Raw genomic sequence first — 12,720 nt, 5'->3', positions numbered from 1 at the left:
AAATATCCAAGACATTGTCATACTCTACTTCCTCTAGGACACTTGGTATATTAATTGTTTTATCTTCCTGAGGAGTAGCAGAAGTATCCATGCTATATGTTGATGAGCCATTGTCCGAAGGCATGTCTTTGATTCTCTGTGGTGCATGTTCTATTATTTTTTAATAACAGTGTTTTTGTGTAGTAGGACCATTTTTGACATGTCTTTAAGAGTGAGTCCATATACATCTTTCTCTTTAATTCACTCTAAGGAGATAGCAAGCAAGTCATATCTTTCAGGGGCATTGTAGTTGTGAGAAGGTGGGATTGATATACATGTCAACCTCCCAACTGACACTTTATTTATAGCAGCCTTCTTGGTGTAAGAGGGTTTAGTAGACATTCTTGCTATTGGTTTGGTATACTGCCTCTTCTCCTCCTGATAGGTGATAATACATTACTCTTTTTAACTTTAGCTCCTTTTTGTTCATCCACTTTTGGCATGCTGGGTGGTCTTCTTGACAGTTAGAACATTTTGGTGTTTAGCTCTTATAATCTTCATTCTTATGATCTATACTACCACACCAGGCACAGATGGCAGAGCCATGACAGACAGTTTGAGAATGACATATTTCTGACATTTAAAGCACTGTAAAAGTTTCAGGATATAGAGGACAGTTGAGATATCCTGCTTTGATAGACATTGGTGATTTTTGTTTGTTGAAGGTAAGGATGATGTTTCTGGTGGGAACCAGATACCCTTCCCTATGTATCAGAATTCTTATAGCTGCCACTAATTGGTCCTTGAGTTCAGAGCATATCTCTTCATCAGGAACATTAAGGAGGTCCTACTCTAATCTTATGCCTCTTGAAAAGCTTAACATTTTGTGTGTTGAGTGTGTGAGGGTGGAGGGAGTAACCGTAATCGGTATTTACCTAATAGACAGAATATGGATGGAGCCACATAAAAAACTGATGTTGCATAGTACAGGTAACCCTCGTATAACACGGTACTTATACAACGCGGTTTCGCTATAATGCAGTCTACAAATTGTAGCAACCCTTGTATAACAGGGTACTTATACAACGCGGTTTCGCTATAATGCAGTCTACAAATTGTAGCAACCCTCGTATAACACAGTACTTATACAATACAGGTTCGATATAACCAGGTACTTATACAACGCAGTTTCGATATAACGTGGTCTACAAATTGCAATAACCCTTTATCGTTTCATATTTTTTCACCGCATGAATTAAAAATCAAATTTTATCTTCGTTAAATTTGTGTCTGCCCATATCGTGCATGTAGTTATGAACAGCGAATTTTAGGGGAAATATCCTTTAGCACGCATGTACGTCAATTGATTACCATATAAAGTGTTAATTATTGTTGAAAGTTGTCTTCGTTTTCTGCCAGGAAAGCGTATTAAAAATCATAAGTGTGTTGATCTTCTCAAGCTGAGCACTTCATTTTCTTCTGAGTTACATACAATATGTAATACTTTTTTTATGTAAAAAAAATTATTTCTATAGTAATGGCCACATAGAGGGCTTTTGCGATATGGTTGAAAACGAAATTAGTGAATTAATTGATGGGGAAATAGATTTAAATGAGGAGGAACTGGTACAATTAATAGACGACGTCGAACCAAATGGCGGGGAAAGTTCTGTCGAAGATCCTGATTGTGATGAATCCATTAAAAAATTCAGTTTAAAGAAATTAGCAGAAGGATTGGACTTGGCAAGAAAGTTAGGAAGCTATTTTACAGATAATGACCCCCAGAACGGAGGGCTCTGAGAAATTCATGAAACAATTGAATATTTGTTTAGCTCCATATTATGAACTTAATAAAAAATTGCAGCATAGTGGTAAGCAAGGTCTTATTACTGACTTCTTGATAATTAAACCAGCTGAAGTATACAATGAGAATTATACAAATGAAATCATCACTTGAAATCCAAGAGATTTCAAGTGATGATGACTTCCAGCCACTCATAAATAAAGAACATCTACGAAATATTCGTTTTGAAGACAGTGATGACGATTGTAATATGCACTTTATTATGTTCAATGAAGTTTATGTACAATTTGTAATTTTATAAGTTTATACTATATATTTGTTTCATAGTTTATATGTTTTCTTAACTTACATGAATTACAAGAATTAAATAAAAATATATTTTTGTTGGGTATGTCATTATTGTTTATATAATTAAAAAAAAAACGATTTCGGAACCTAACCCTACATTTTCTATGTAATCTGAGTCTCACATAACGCAATTTATATAACGCGGCATTTCTATGGAACCTAACATCCGCGTTATACAAGGGTTACCTGTATAATTTTTCCGACTGTGCTATAGTAGCTGCTTTAATAAGAATATCTTCTGATGCAGTTTCTTTACAGATTTTGGAGATCCTACCAATCCTTTCAGATGAAGACGGGTGACATTTGTCCAACTGGACATTCACACGCTGAATGTGTAAGATTAAGAATAGTGGTGTATTTGTTACAGCTTCTGATGTGTTTTTTGTTTCTTACTTTGGTTTTATGTTGATGATTCTATAGTTTCTGAACCTGGTTGTGGCTTGTTGAGGGCCTCTGATTAACAAGAGGCTGAAAAATTATTCATTCTCAGAAGAAGTCTGATTCAGCATCAGAACTCCCCACCCAACATGGAGCCATACATTGACACCCATTTTCCTACAAGTAATAACTACACTCGAGAGTCAAACACCAGAGATACCCAAGATGCTATATGGGCACCAAAGCAAGACTTGGACCCTATCCGTGGACCATGGAGAAGAAGGTTTACTGTGACACCTTTGACTCTTGCAGGCAAGTCCACTAGGTGAGCGATCCTAGAAGGGCCATCCAGGACAGCCACTTTGTCGAAGTTTAGAATGACTGGTGTATTATGAAAACAATAAAGTAGCAATCAAATTTGAACGAATGAATGAGGCAAAGAGATTTTTAGCTAAAGAAGATCAAAAAAGAGAATAATCTAATTCAGACAATCCTTGCTATGGTATATCCAAGCAAACATGTGCACAAATGCTACCTAGTGTTAATGAGTTCCTTTATTTTACCTTTCAAACTATCTGTAGCATTATTAGTATCATAGCATTAGATCACTTTAGGTTCAAGGATCATTTGCACTTTAATTTGCTATAAAAAAAATTACATTAAGAACGGAGACCAAAGGAGGGCCCACATGTTACTGAGAGGGCATGTTAGGTTACTCTAAGATACAGTACTCTCCTGCTACTTAATTTATGAGTACATAGTATATATGTACTGCAAACAGTGGCAAATGCAATAGTAATGCTTCAGTTCAGACTGCCATCACTTAAAAATGACTTTTTAGATTTGTAAATCAAAATGTACAATGGATATAAGCTATTACATAAATCTTTTGACTCTGTGGAAGTTTAATGTCTAACAATGATAACTTTTTTATATTCCTGTACAATATAAGCATTTTAAGAATAATTTTTAAAATATAAATATTCAATTCTGTACTGATATCAGTAGTCTGTCTCTTAAAATATATCAAATTACAATAACAATATCTAAATGCGTATGAATGAAATTTTCAATAGATGAAAATCCTTTGTCATATTTCCAAGTTAAAAAAATTTCATATTCTAAAACCTTGTTCTTATAAGTGAAACCCTCTTCCAGCGAAAGACTTGAGGCAAAGAACATAAGAGAGACACATTCAATAAGAAAGTATTCCAAAGGTTAGAACTATGCTTCCATAAGGATAAATTAAACTTTGCACCAATGTATATATATACACATATATCCTCTAGCCTGGATATAAGGCAAAGGATTTTCATCTAACAATTGACAATCGTTAATTCATTTGGAATATATTTTCTCAACACTATTTTTTTTTTTTTCACTAGCCTAGCCTGTGGAACAAAAATACTGATTACAGAAATAATGGAGGGGACTGTAGAAGGAAAGAGGCTATGAGGCAGCCAAGAATTCCATATATAAATAACATAATGATGCTAACTAGTGCTAAGAGTTATGAAGAGATAAAAAGGAGGTCACAAGACAGGATGTTATGATGTGCTGCTATAATTACCAATCTTCGGATTGATGCACCAAAGAAGAAGATTTTTTTAAAACTTTAGAATGAATCTTTTTAAACTATAAAGGCTATGTAAAAGGTACTTACATTTTCACTACTTTCTACAACCAGGGCCATTCCAAACTTAGATTCTCGCATTTTCAAATTTACCTGAAAAAAAAAAAAAAAAAAGTCAGTGTTTATTATTCACTTGATCGTTAATATGCTGTTTTATTTTTATTTTTATTTTTTATTGCAATTCTGCCTATGAGAGGATGAAAACATCATCATTTTCTGGCATTAGTTCTCAAAAGGATGTACTAGATATTATGACAGTCCAACACAATACTTCATCTCTAGTATCAATGATTTCCACACTGGCCAATAATCAGGTTGTGGATCAAATCCACAGCCTGATTATTTCCACCCACCTTTTGCTATTTTTGCCTTGAATACCAGTTTTGCTCATTTTCCTCCTCCCATTTTATTTTAAATGACCATACCATCTTGGATTAACTTGAATATTTAACGATGTCCACTTCCCCAGATCCACATAAAAAAATTCATTTGAACAATGTACTTAGCTAGAGTATGCAATAAATTTTTCTGTTTCCATATAAATTTATTCAAGTAGCTTCCAATTATACCAGCCTTACTTATTTTTATATTCTGTAATCTATTTCCATATTCAATTTGTGATATCATTTATTCTATAAATTCACTACTGAGAATGTAGCTGATGTTTTATGATCAGTGCCTGAGAAGTCAGTAAAAATTCTGAAGATACAATTCAAGTTACCAACTTCAGACTGAACACAAAAATTAGTATATCTTATTCATAATAGCACTTCACAGTATAAGAGAGGAAAAAATACATTTAGTAAACTTACTAATATTTTGCTGGTTTACAGAGCACAATTCTAACTGTGACAAGCACATAGCACTGAACTAAATAACTGTGGAAAACAATTCAAATTATAACTGAAAAAGAACTAATGTCCTTAAATGCCACCCACTATTGGCCAGATAACCATAAAAAATATAGAAGTTCTTTTAGGAGAAATCAGACTATCAAGCCTCAAAATCAAGTCAGACTATCAAGTCTTTCAGATCTTTGGCAAATTAACGTAACCTTATTTGTCGAGATTGGGAGAACTTCATAGTTGATGCTGATTCTAAAAATAGTTTCTCAGACCTATAACAAACTTCTGTGTAATATTTAAGTTTTTCTTTATTTATCCTATGTGAAGGAGTATCCAGAGCATGATTTGCATTCCTAACTTGCTATACAGATGATCATGGGTGAAATTTTTGTGCTCTTCAAGACAGATGTTAACTGATCTACCAGTCTGTTCAAAGTAGGCTAAACTGCAGGCACAAGGAACTTTATACACTCCAGGATATGCAAGAGGATGAAGATGATCTTTAGGAGAATGAAGGTAGCTAGCCAGCTGAATGAAAGGTTTGAAAGTAGCATGGAGATCATATTCGCAGGGAACTTGGGCTATTTTTTCTGATATACCTTTAATATATGAAATGGTGATGGTTTTGTAGTGGTCCTGTCTTGTATGCAGTATTTATCTATTTTATAGGAGCTGTAGGAATTGGCTAAAATGGCATTGTGAAAGTCTATGAGCTCAGTTTAAAGGGCTGTGTCATTTGAAAAAATATCCCTGGTTAGGTGAGTAAGTGTTTTGAGGATGCCATATTGTTGGGAAGGTGGTGTATCTAGAAAGGAGAGAATGGTTACTTTCTTTTTCTATGGTGAAGTTTATTTTAGGATACTGGCTGTTAAGATAAGCTAAAAATATATCCAACATACAGAACATGAGTCCAAATAGTAAACACATCATCAACATAGTGCAGCCAAACTAATGGTTCACACGTGGCTGTGTTAAGTGCTTGGTTTTCAAAATGTTCCATATAGAAGTTAGTTTGGGGGGTGGGAAAGAGTGGTGATAATCAGGAAAGAGGGGGAACCCATTGCAATTCTATCCAGATGTTTGTATATTTTTCTTTTCCATGAGAAATAACCTGAATACGTGGAAAGGAAAACATACAAACAGCTGGATAGGATTGCAATGGATTCTCCTTACCACTCATCTGGTGCTACCTTCATAATGTCTTCTTGTTCCAGATTGCATGCCTCTTCATTCATTTCACACCTATTTAACATGTGCTAACCTTTGTTGTTTGAGAGATACTTGTGCCAAGAGAAGTGTCTTCAAGTTTACATGAAAAAATACAAGGGATAAGTAATACTATTTATTTAAGACCATATATTTCAGTCTGAATATTACAGGCCATCATCAGTGGCGACAATAGTTAATTACAGAGCAGAACGCAAACAATGGAATGATTTGAAAAAGTAAGAGTTGCGTAATTGTACATAAAACAATACAATGGTATAACTAAAGAAATACTGCAATGTTGATAATTCATTAGCTATTTAAAAAAAATTACTGATGTGTGATTAAAAATAAGACTTTCCTACTTAGGAAATATCAATCCAAATACTGTTCCATAAACAAGTGTTGAAATTTATACCAGCATCGATGATAAGCGTGTTTCAGACCATAAGATATTGTGGACTGCATCTATTCTGTGCTGAGACAGATTTTTCTGATTTACTGTTGCTAATATAAGATTGGTGTTCTTGTATTCTCTTTTCTACAGAGTGTCCAAATTGTCCAAAGTAAAAACGAATGGCACTCACAAGGAACTTGGTAGACACCAGGGAGAGCTAGAGGAGACTGCTTATTTGTGAAGATGGAAACCATGCTGATTATTTGTTAACAGGAAAAACAGCAGCCACTAAATTATATTTCATAAGAATTCTAGAAATGGGTTCTGAGATGACAAAAAATGTAAGGCATTGGAACTCAACATACTGTTTCCTTGTTATTTGAGCTAGGATTATAGGAATTAAAAGGCTGTTGCATGGTCCTTTCTGAAAAAGCCTTGAATTTCATATATCATTTGATGTTTAAGAATTCCTGCTGTAATAGTCGAAGTGTAGAACAAATAGTATGAGAATGTCACAATAAAGTTTTTATAATTCCAGTCTTATGTGATGAATGGTGAGCTGATTGCTGTTGAATGTAGCATCCAGTGAAAGTAGGTTTTCAATATATGGAAGTAATTAATTCACCTGATGGTGAGCGAAGGAGTAGGATATTTGAAAAGGACAATTTGTTGTCTTTTCCATTTCCATAGTAAATTTAATTAATGGATGTAGATTGTTTATATTAGATAAAAAAGTAAGTAATGTGTCTTCATTATGGGGCAAGATATTAAAAATGCCAGTTATATAATGAACCCAAATGAAGGTTCAGGTGTATGGACAAGAAAAGGATGTCGGCTTAATAAAATTTAGCAAGTGCAGGAAAGAGTGGACTTTCCATTTGGTTGCTTCAACTTGACTATAAAACTTATTCTTACCAATAAAAATATCCAGAGTGCATAACAAAGTCAAATAATTTCACTATATACTATGAAAATGCCTCTGAAAGCATTATGTAGTGGTGTATCTTCAAGAGAAATATTTGTGAAGAAAGATTCTATATCAAACATTATATCAGTGGGTTGTAAGGAAACATTTTTCACTTTATTTAAAAAACCGAAAGAATTTTTTAAGAATGAGTGGGAGTTGCCAATCTGGGATTTTCAAAAAAACAACACTGTTTCTTAGCAGTGATCCAACTGATCACCTTTCAAACCAATTCGTCATTCCATTCTATAACTGCAAGCCATTTCTGAGTTTTAAAAAACACCAGATTCATAGTTCCATATATATCCCTTTTTTTTTCATAAAAATCCTCATATGGCTGGCCACCTTCCAAGTGATCACTTGATGGTCACTTTGACCAAATGGAAGATTTGATACTCCATCTTATGAGATAATCAAATCCAAGATCTCCTCATGTACCCTCTGTTACATACTGCCTCAGGTAGTTGTATCTCAAAAATTCAAGAAATTCACTCTGTTTGCATCCAGATACTACCTCTTCATTTCAATCTATATTATTATAATTAAAATCATCCATAATAACCATTTACTTATTTGGCAGGCTACTGTGCCTTTCCTTCTCACTGATCTTCACATTACCAGACCTATAGCAACACCAAACTAAATATTTCATCCTGTCCACCTCAAGCCATATTGCCTCAAAACTAGTGTCACTATCTACCTCTTGCAACTCTACCTTGGATGGGCACAACTCCTCTGCTTTCATCAAAAAGCACCTATCCTTCCTTTCTGCCATTCTGTCTTCATGAAAAACAATTTCTCTCCATCTCTATTCCTGTCAGAATATCATCCTCATCCAATTATATCTCATTTATTCGGACAATTTTTGGATGAATGAACTCAATCAATGCAACAATTTCATCCCTCTCACTTTGGATACTTCTGGCATTCATATAAAAACATGACAGCTCATTTCTGGTTCTATAATAAGTACCAGTGACACTTCTCTGATGTCATTCCACTGACCTTAGCCAATCCTTTCCATCAGCACCAATTATACAACCCTCACCCAGATCCAAAGTCCCCCACCTCCCCAGATACCAAACCATCTCAATCCTTCTCACATTTTACAAGAAATGCTCAAATATAAAGGTTTTATAGTGGTTACACTGCATAAATCAGAGGGCCTGGTCACAAGGTGGAATTCCAGATAACTGAAGTAGAAATTCATAGTACTTAGCTTTAAAAAACAGAAATACAACAATGTAAGAAATGCAGAGGAATTTGCATACTGAGTATTCAAATTGATATTTATAAGCATTTTCAAGAAGAGGCTAAGAAAAACTGTAGAGGAGCAACTTGGAGAAGAGTAAGTTAGATTGTTAGGATAAGACTTTTGAAAATCAGCAATAAAAAGACAAAAATCATGAAAATAAGCAGGAACACAGAAAATATCAACTACATCCTGAATGGAGAACAAAGAACAAGTAAAACATTTCAGCTATTTAGGAGCAATTTCCAGTGAAGATGGGAATTTAAATGTAGAAACAGACAACGGAATAAGCCAAGCTAATATGGTAGGAAGGTTGAAAAAAAATCCACCCTTCCTGGATTTTTTTTTGGAATAAGAGAAAAAATAGCCAAAAATAATAAATTAGCAGTATGCAAGCATTATTCAAACCAATTTTAATTTATGTATCTGATAATTGGGACAAAAATAATGCAGTCAATCAAAATTACAGGAGGAAACAGATGACATCAGTGACAGAATCATATTAAAAAGGAATAATACCATTATTATCTGATCTCCACAGCTCTTTGTGAAGTGCAATAATTTTTCCCACCTTCCGCTGCTTTGGGTTACAAGATTAATGTTATATCAAAAAAAAAGATGCCATTAATTCCATAAGGCATGTGGCAATATATGTCAAATCCTACTGTCTTATTAACATTAAGTTTATTAATTCCACATATGTTTCCTGCTCATTCACCATCAATCCCTCCTCCACCATACATTCTACACACCAGCTTTTCATGATGTTGCCTTCATGAGGATGAAATATACTGATAAACTGATCATTGAATAATTCAATTATATCCTCCACATTGGTTATCAATCTGCCAGTGTCATCAACTAGCATTATCCTCCCGTAGTTATTTTTCCTTCTACTTGCCACACATAAAGGACTCACTAGGATTTTTCTTAGCTTGACTAGCTAATTTCTTCTCACTTTTGCTGCCCTTACCTTCCTGGCCTGCTCTTTGAACTCAGGCTACTGATCATTACCAATCTTCATCTTGTGTTGCCTCCACAATGCCTTCTTCTTCCAGATTTCAAGCATAATCTCTTCATTCATCTATTTTACTCTTACCCTGTTTAGCCTTTTCGCCTTTGGAATACACTCAGACATTGCTGCTGTTAAAAATCATTTCATCAATGCCCATGCAGCATCTATATCCCTACTACTCAACAACTCTTTCCATGCTATAGCTTCCAGTTCTCTCTTAAGCTTTCCATAATCACCAGCCTTCTAGTTACACATATATCCCTTCTTTATAGAAGTTCTCATGTGACTGGCTGCAACCCTGGTGATCACTCCATGGTCACTCTCACCATCCAGGGGAAGTTTAGACACTCTATTCATAATCACAGATCTGTGGCATAACCAGTTCTAAGACAACCCTTGTGCACCCTCTACTACTACTGCCTAAGATTGTTGTATCTTAAGAATTTGAGAAATTCATTCTCTTTAGTCCCTGATGCTATCGCTTCATTTCAATCAAGTTGCCTACATATTTCTTGGGCTCTACCTTCCACATTCCCTGACCTCTAGCAACACCTCACCAAATATCTCATTCTATCAACCTCCACACCATACTGCTTCAAAACCACTGCCACTTTTTTTTCTTTTTATTCTTGTATCTCAACCTTGAACAAACATAATTCCCCAGCTATCATCAGCAGCATTTCGTCCTCCCTTCATTCCTTTCTTATCTTCATGAAAAACAACGTATCTCTCCATTTCTCTTCCTGTCAAGATATCATTCTTATCCAACTATGTTTCATTCATTCCAATTATTTTCTGACACATAAATTCAATCAATGCAACAATTTAATCTTCCTTATTTCTGACACTATTGGCATTCGCAAATAAACATAACAATTTTCTTGGTCTACAGCCAGTCCTACTCATGCTGTCCGTGAGTAGGGCTTTCTGTTCACATCCACCATATGTCTAATTTCATTCTGTACATGCCTCATTTCATTCTTCAACTCTTGCATTCCAGCAATCGCTCCTGCTATCACTTTGTAAGTCCAACTTTCTTCCATTTCCACAGTCACACCAGCTCTTACTTTGTCCATCAGGAATACTTCTGCAATTATGTACAGTTTTCCATTTTTAATTATTTCCATATTCACAATTACATTAGAAAGCAACCAGATATTGTTAGCCTTCAAGCATTTTGTGTGAGCAGATCTAATTTCAGATGATATGTCACTTAAACAGAATGGGAGAAGGCTAGCAAAACAGGTGTTTAATGGTAAGAAAAGGAACAAGAGGAAGACCAAGATCTAAGTGAATTGGTGAAGTCAGAAGTGCACTTAAAGAATGATAAGATATCAGATCTGATAATATTGGAATCCTAATAGATAACAACTAATATGGAAGAAAATTGTTGATAGGAAGTTAGTAATAATGTAAATTTTTATGTAGTAATATCATGATGTCCTGTATAACTGCTGAGGAGAGATATCAGAGAGATGATAAATATTTTCTGCTATATTTCTTAACCTACCAAAGGCAGCCACAAGTCTGCTGTTAATAGACATGGTTATAATACACATACATTGTTTGCTCTATTTATTCTAGCAATTTTGCACCATGTTAGTCAAAATATACTGCCAAGGTAATTAACTAAATTCTTAGCTAAGAAAAATAATACTTACTATCTGAATGTAGGGTATGCTGATGTTAAATAATTCATTCATATTGGCGTGCCACACTATGCGTACATTGGTAATGAAAAAAGTTCCTAAGTTGCCCTGAAATAAAAAGGAGTGCAAATTACTTAAAATTATCCATTTTTTATTTAAAGAATTCAGAATCTGTATCATACTAAAATATTACAAGTTTTAAATAAAACTGCAAATAATTTTATTCATTATAATTTAATAAAAATTTATGCATCTTATCGATTAATTTATGTTATGAGCTAGAGCTTCTGTACTACAATTTGAAGTGATAATGGTCTCTGGCTGAAAGAGGGCTTAAATATTCAATACATAAATAGCTACTCTAAACTTGAATTTTAACTCCTAGCACAACCTGGAAAATATTATGTTTCTTCCTGCAAAATATATGTAGGCATACATTATGCCAAGATAATGAACTAAATTGTCAACTAAGAAAAATAATACTCACAATCTGAATGTAGGGTATGCTAATATTGAATATGTCATTCATATTGGCAGATGCAAAGTGGGGACGAACTATGAGGAGCATAGTAGATGTTGTGCCCTTTAAGAAGACCTCACTTTACTCTCACAGTATATATCATTTTAGGAGGGGATATATTGTTGGAGGTGAAGGAATAAGAGATCTTGGGGTGATGGTTGATAAAGATCTAAAATTTAGAGAACATATTGCCAAAAATGCGAGAACAACACAATGAATTCTGGATGATGCAGAGGACACTGACTTGTAGAAAGTAAGGAGATTCTGGTTCCAATGATTAGGCCACATATGGACTACTGTGCACAGATTTTGTCACATTTTCAAAAGGATGAAGAGATGTTGGAGAGGGTCCAGAGGCTACTGACCAAAATAATTTCTGATCTCTGGAATGTTAAATATGAAGCAAGGCTGAGACAATATAATTTGCAGTCTAGTGGATAGGAGGAAAAGGGATGATATGATAAAGGATGTACAAGTTGGTAAGGGTTTGTTATAGGATTAATGTTAAAGAGGTTTTTCATAAAAAATTGAGGGAAAACAAGAGATCATCCCTGGAAGCTGTATATTAAGGGCCAGAGCAAGGAAGTGAGAAACAAGTTTTTTGCTTGGAGAGTTGTGAATGACATGAATGCATTGTCTGGGAGCATGATGTCTGCAGAAACTTTGAATGTGTTTAAGACATGGTATGATGAGCTGTGTGTATATGACAAAAGGGACCTCCTAGATGAGT

General features: G+C 34.5%; 1 protein-coding gene across 1 annotated transcript in view; it reads right to left on the bottom strand.

Moving 5' to 3' along the window:
- BBS5 (Bardet-Biedl syndrome 5 protein) overlaps window positions 1–12,720 on the bottom strand; it is a 143,666-nt gene that overhangs the window by 61,718 nt on the left and 69,228 nt on the right. Inside the window, exons 8-9 of the mRNA XM_090402643.1 lie at window positions 11,483–11,578; window positions 4,173–4,235 (exon numbers count right to left, since the gene is read on the bottom strand). Of these exons, the coding sequence (XP_090258769.1) occupies window positions 4,173–4,235; window positions 11,483–11,578 (159 nt within the window). The remainder of the gene's footprint in view (window positions 1–4,172; window positions 4,236–11,482; window positions 11,579–12,720) is intronic.

Source organism: Typopeltis vanoorti, chromosome 13 (genome assembly GCF_054136105.1).
Source record: "Typopeltis vanoorti isolate ZY-2024b chromosome 13, IOZ_Tvanoo_1.0, whole genome shotgun sequence".
Taxonomy (NCBI): domain Eukaryota; kingdom Metazoa; phylum Arthropoda; class Arachnida; order Uropygi; family Thelyphonidae; genus Typopeltis; species Typopeltis vanoorti.
The sequence above is the reverse complement of the archived record's forward strand: the minus strand, read 5'-3'. Positions and strand labels throughout refer to the sequence as shown.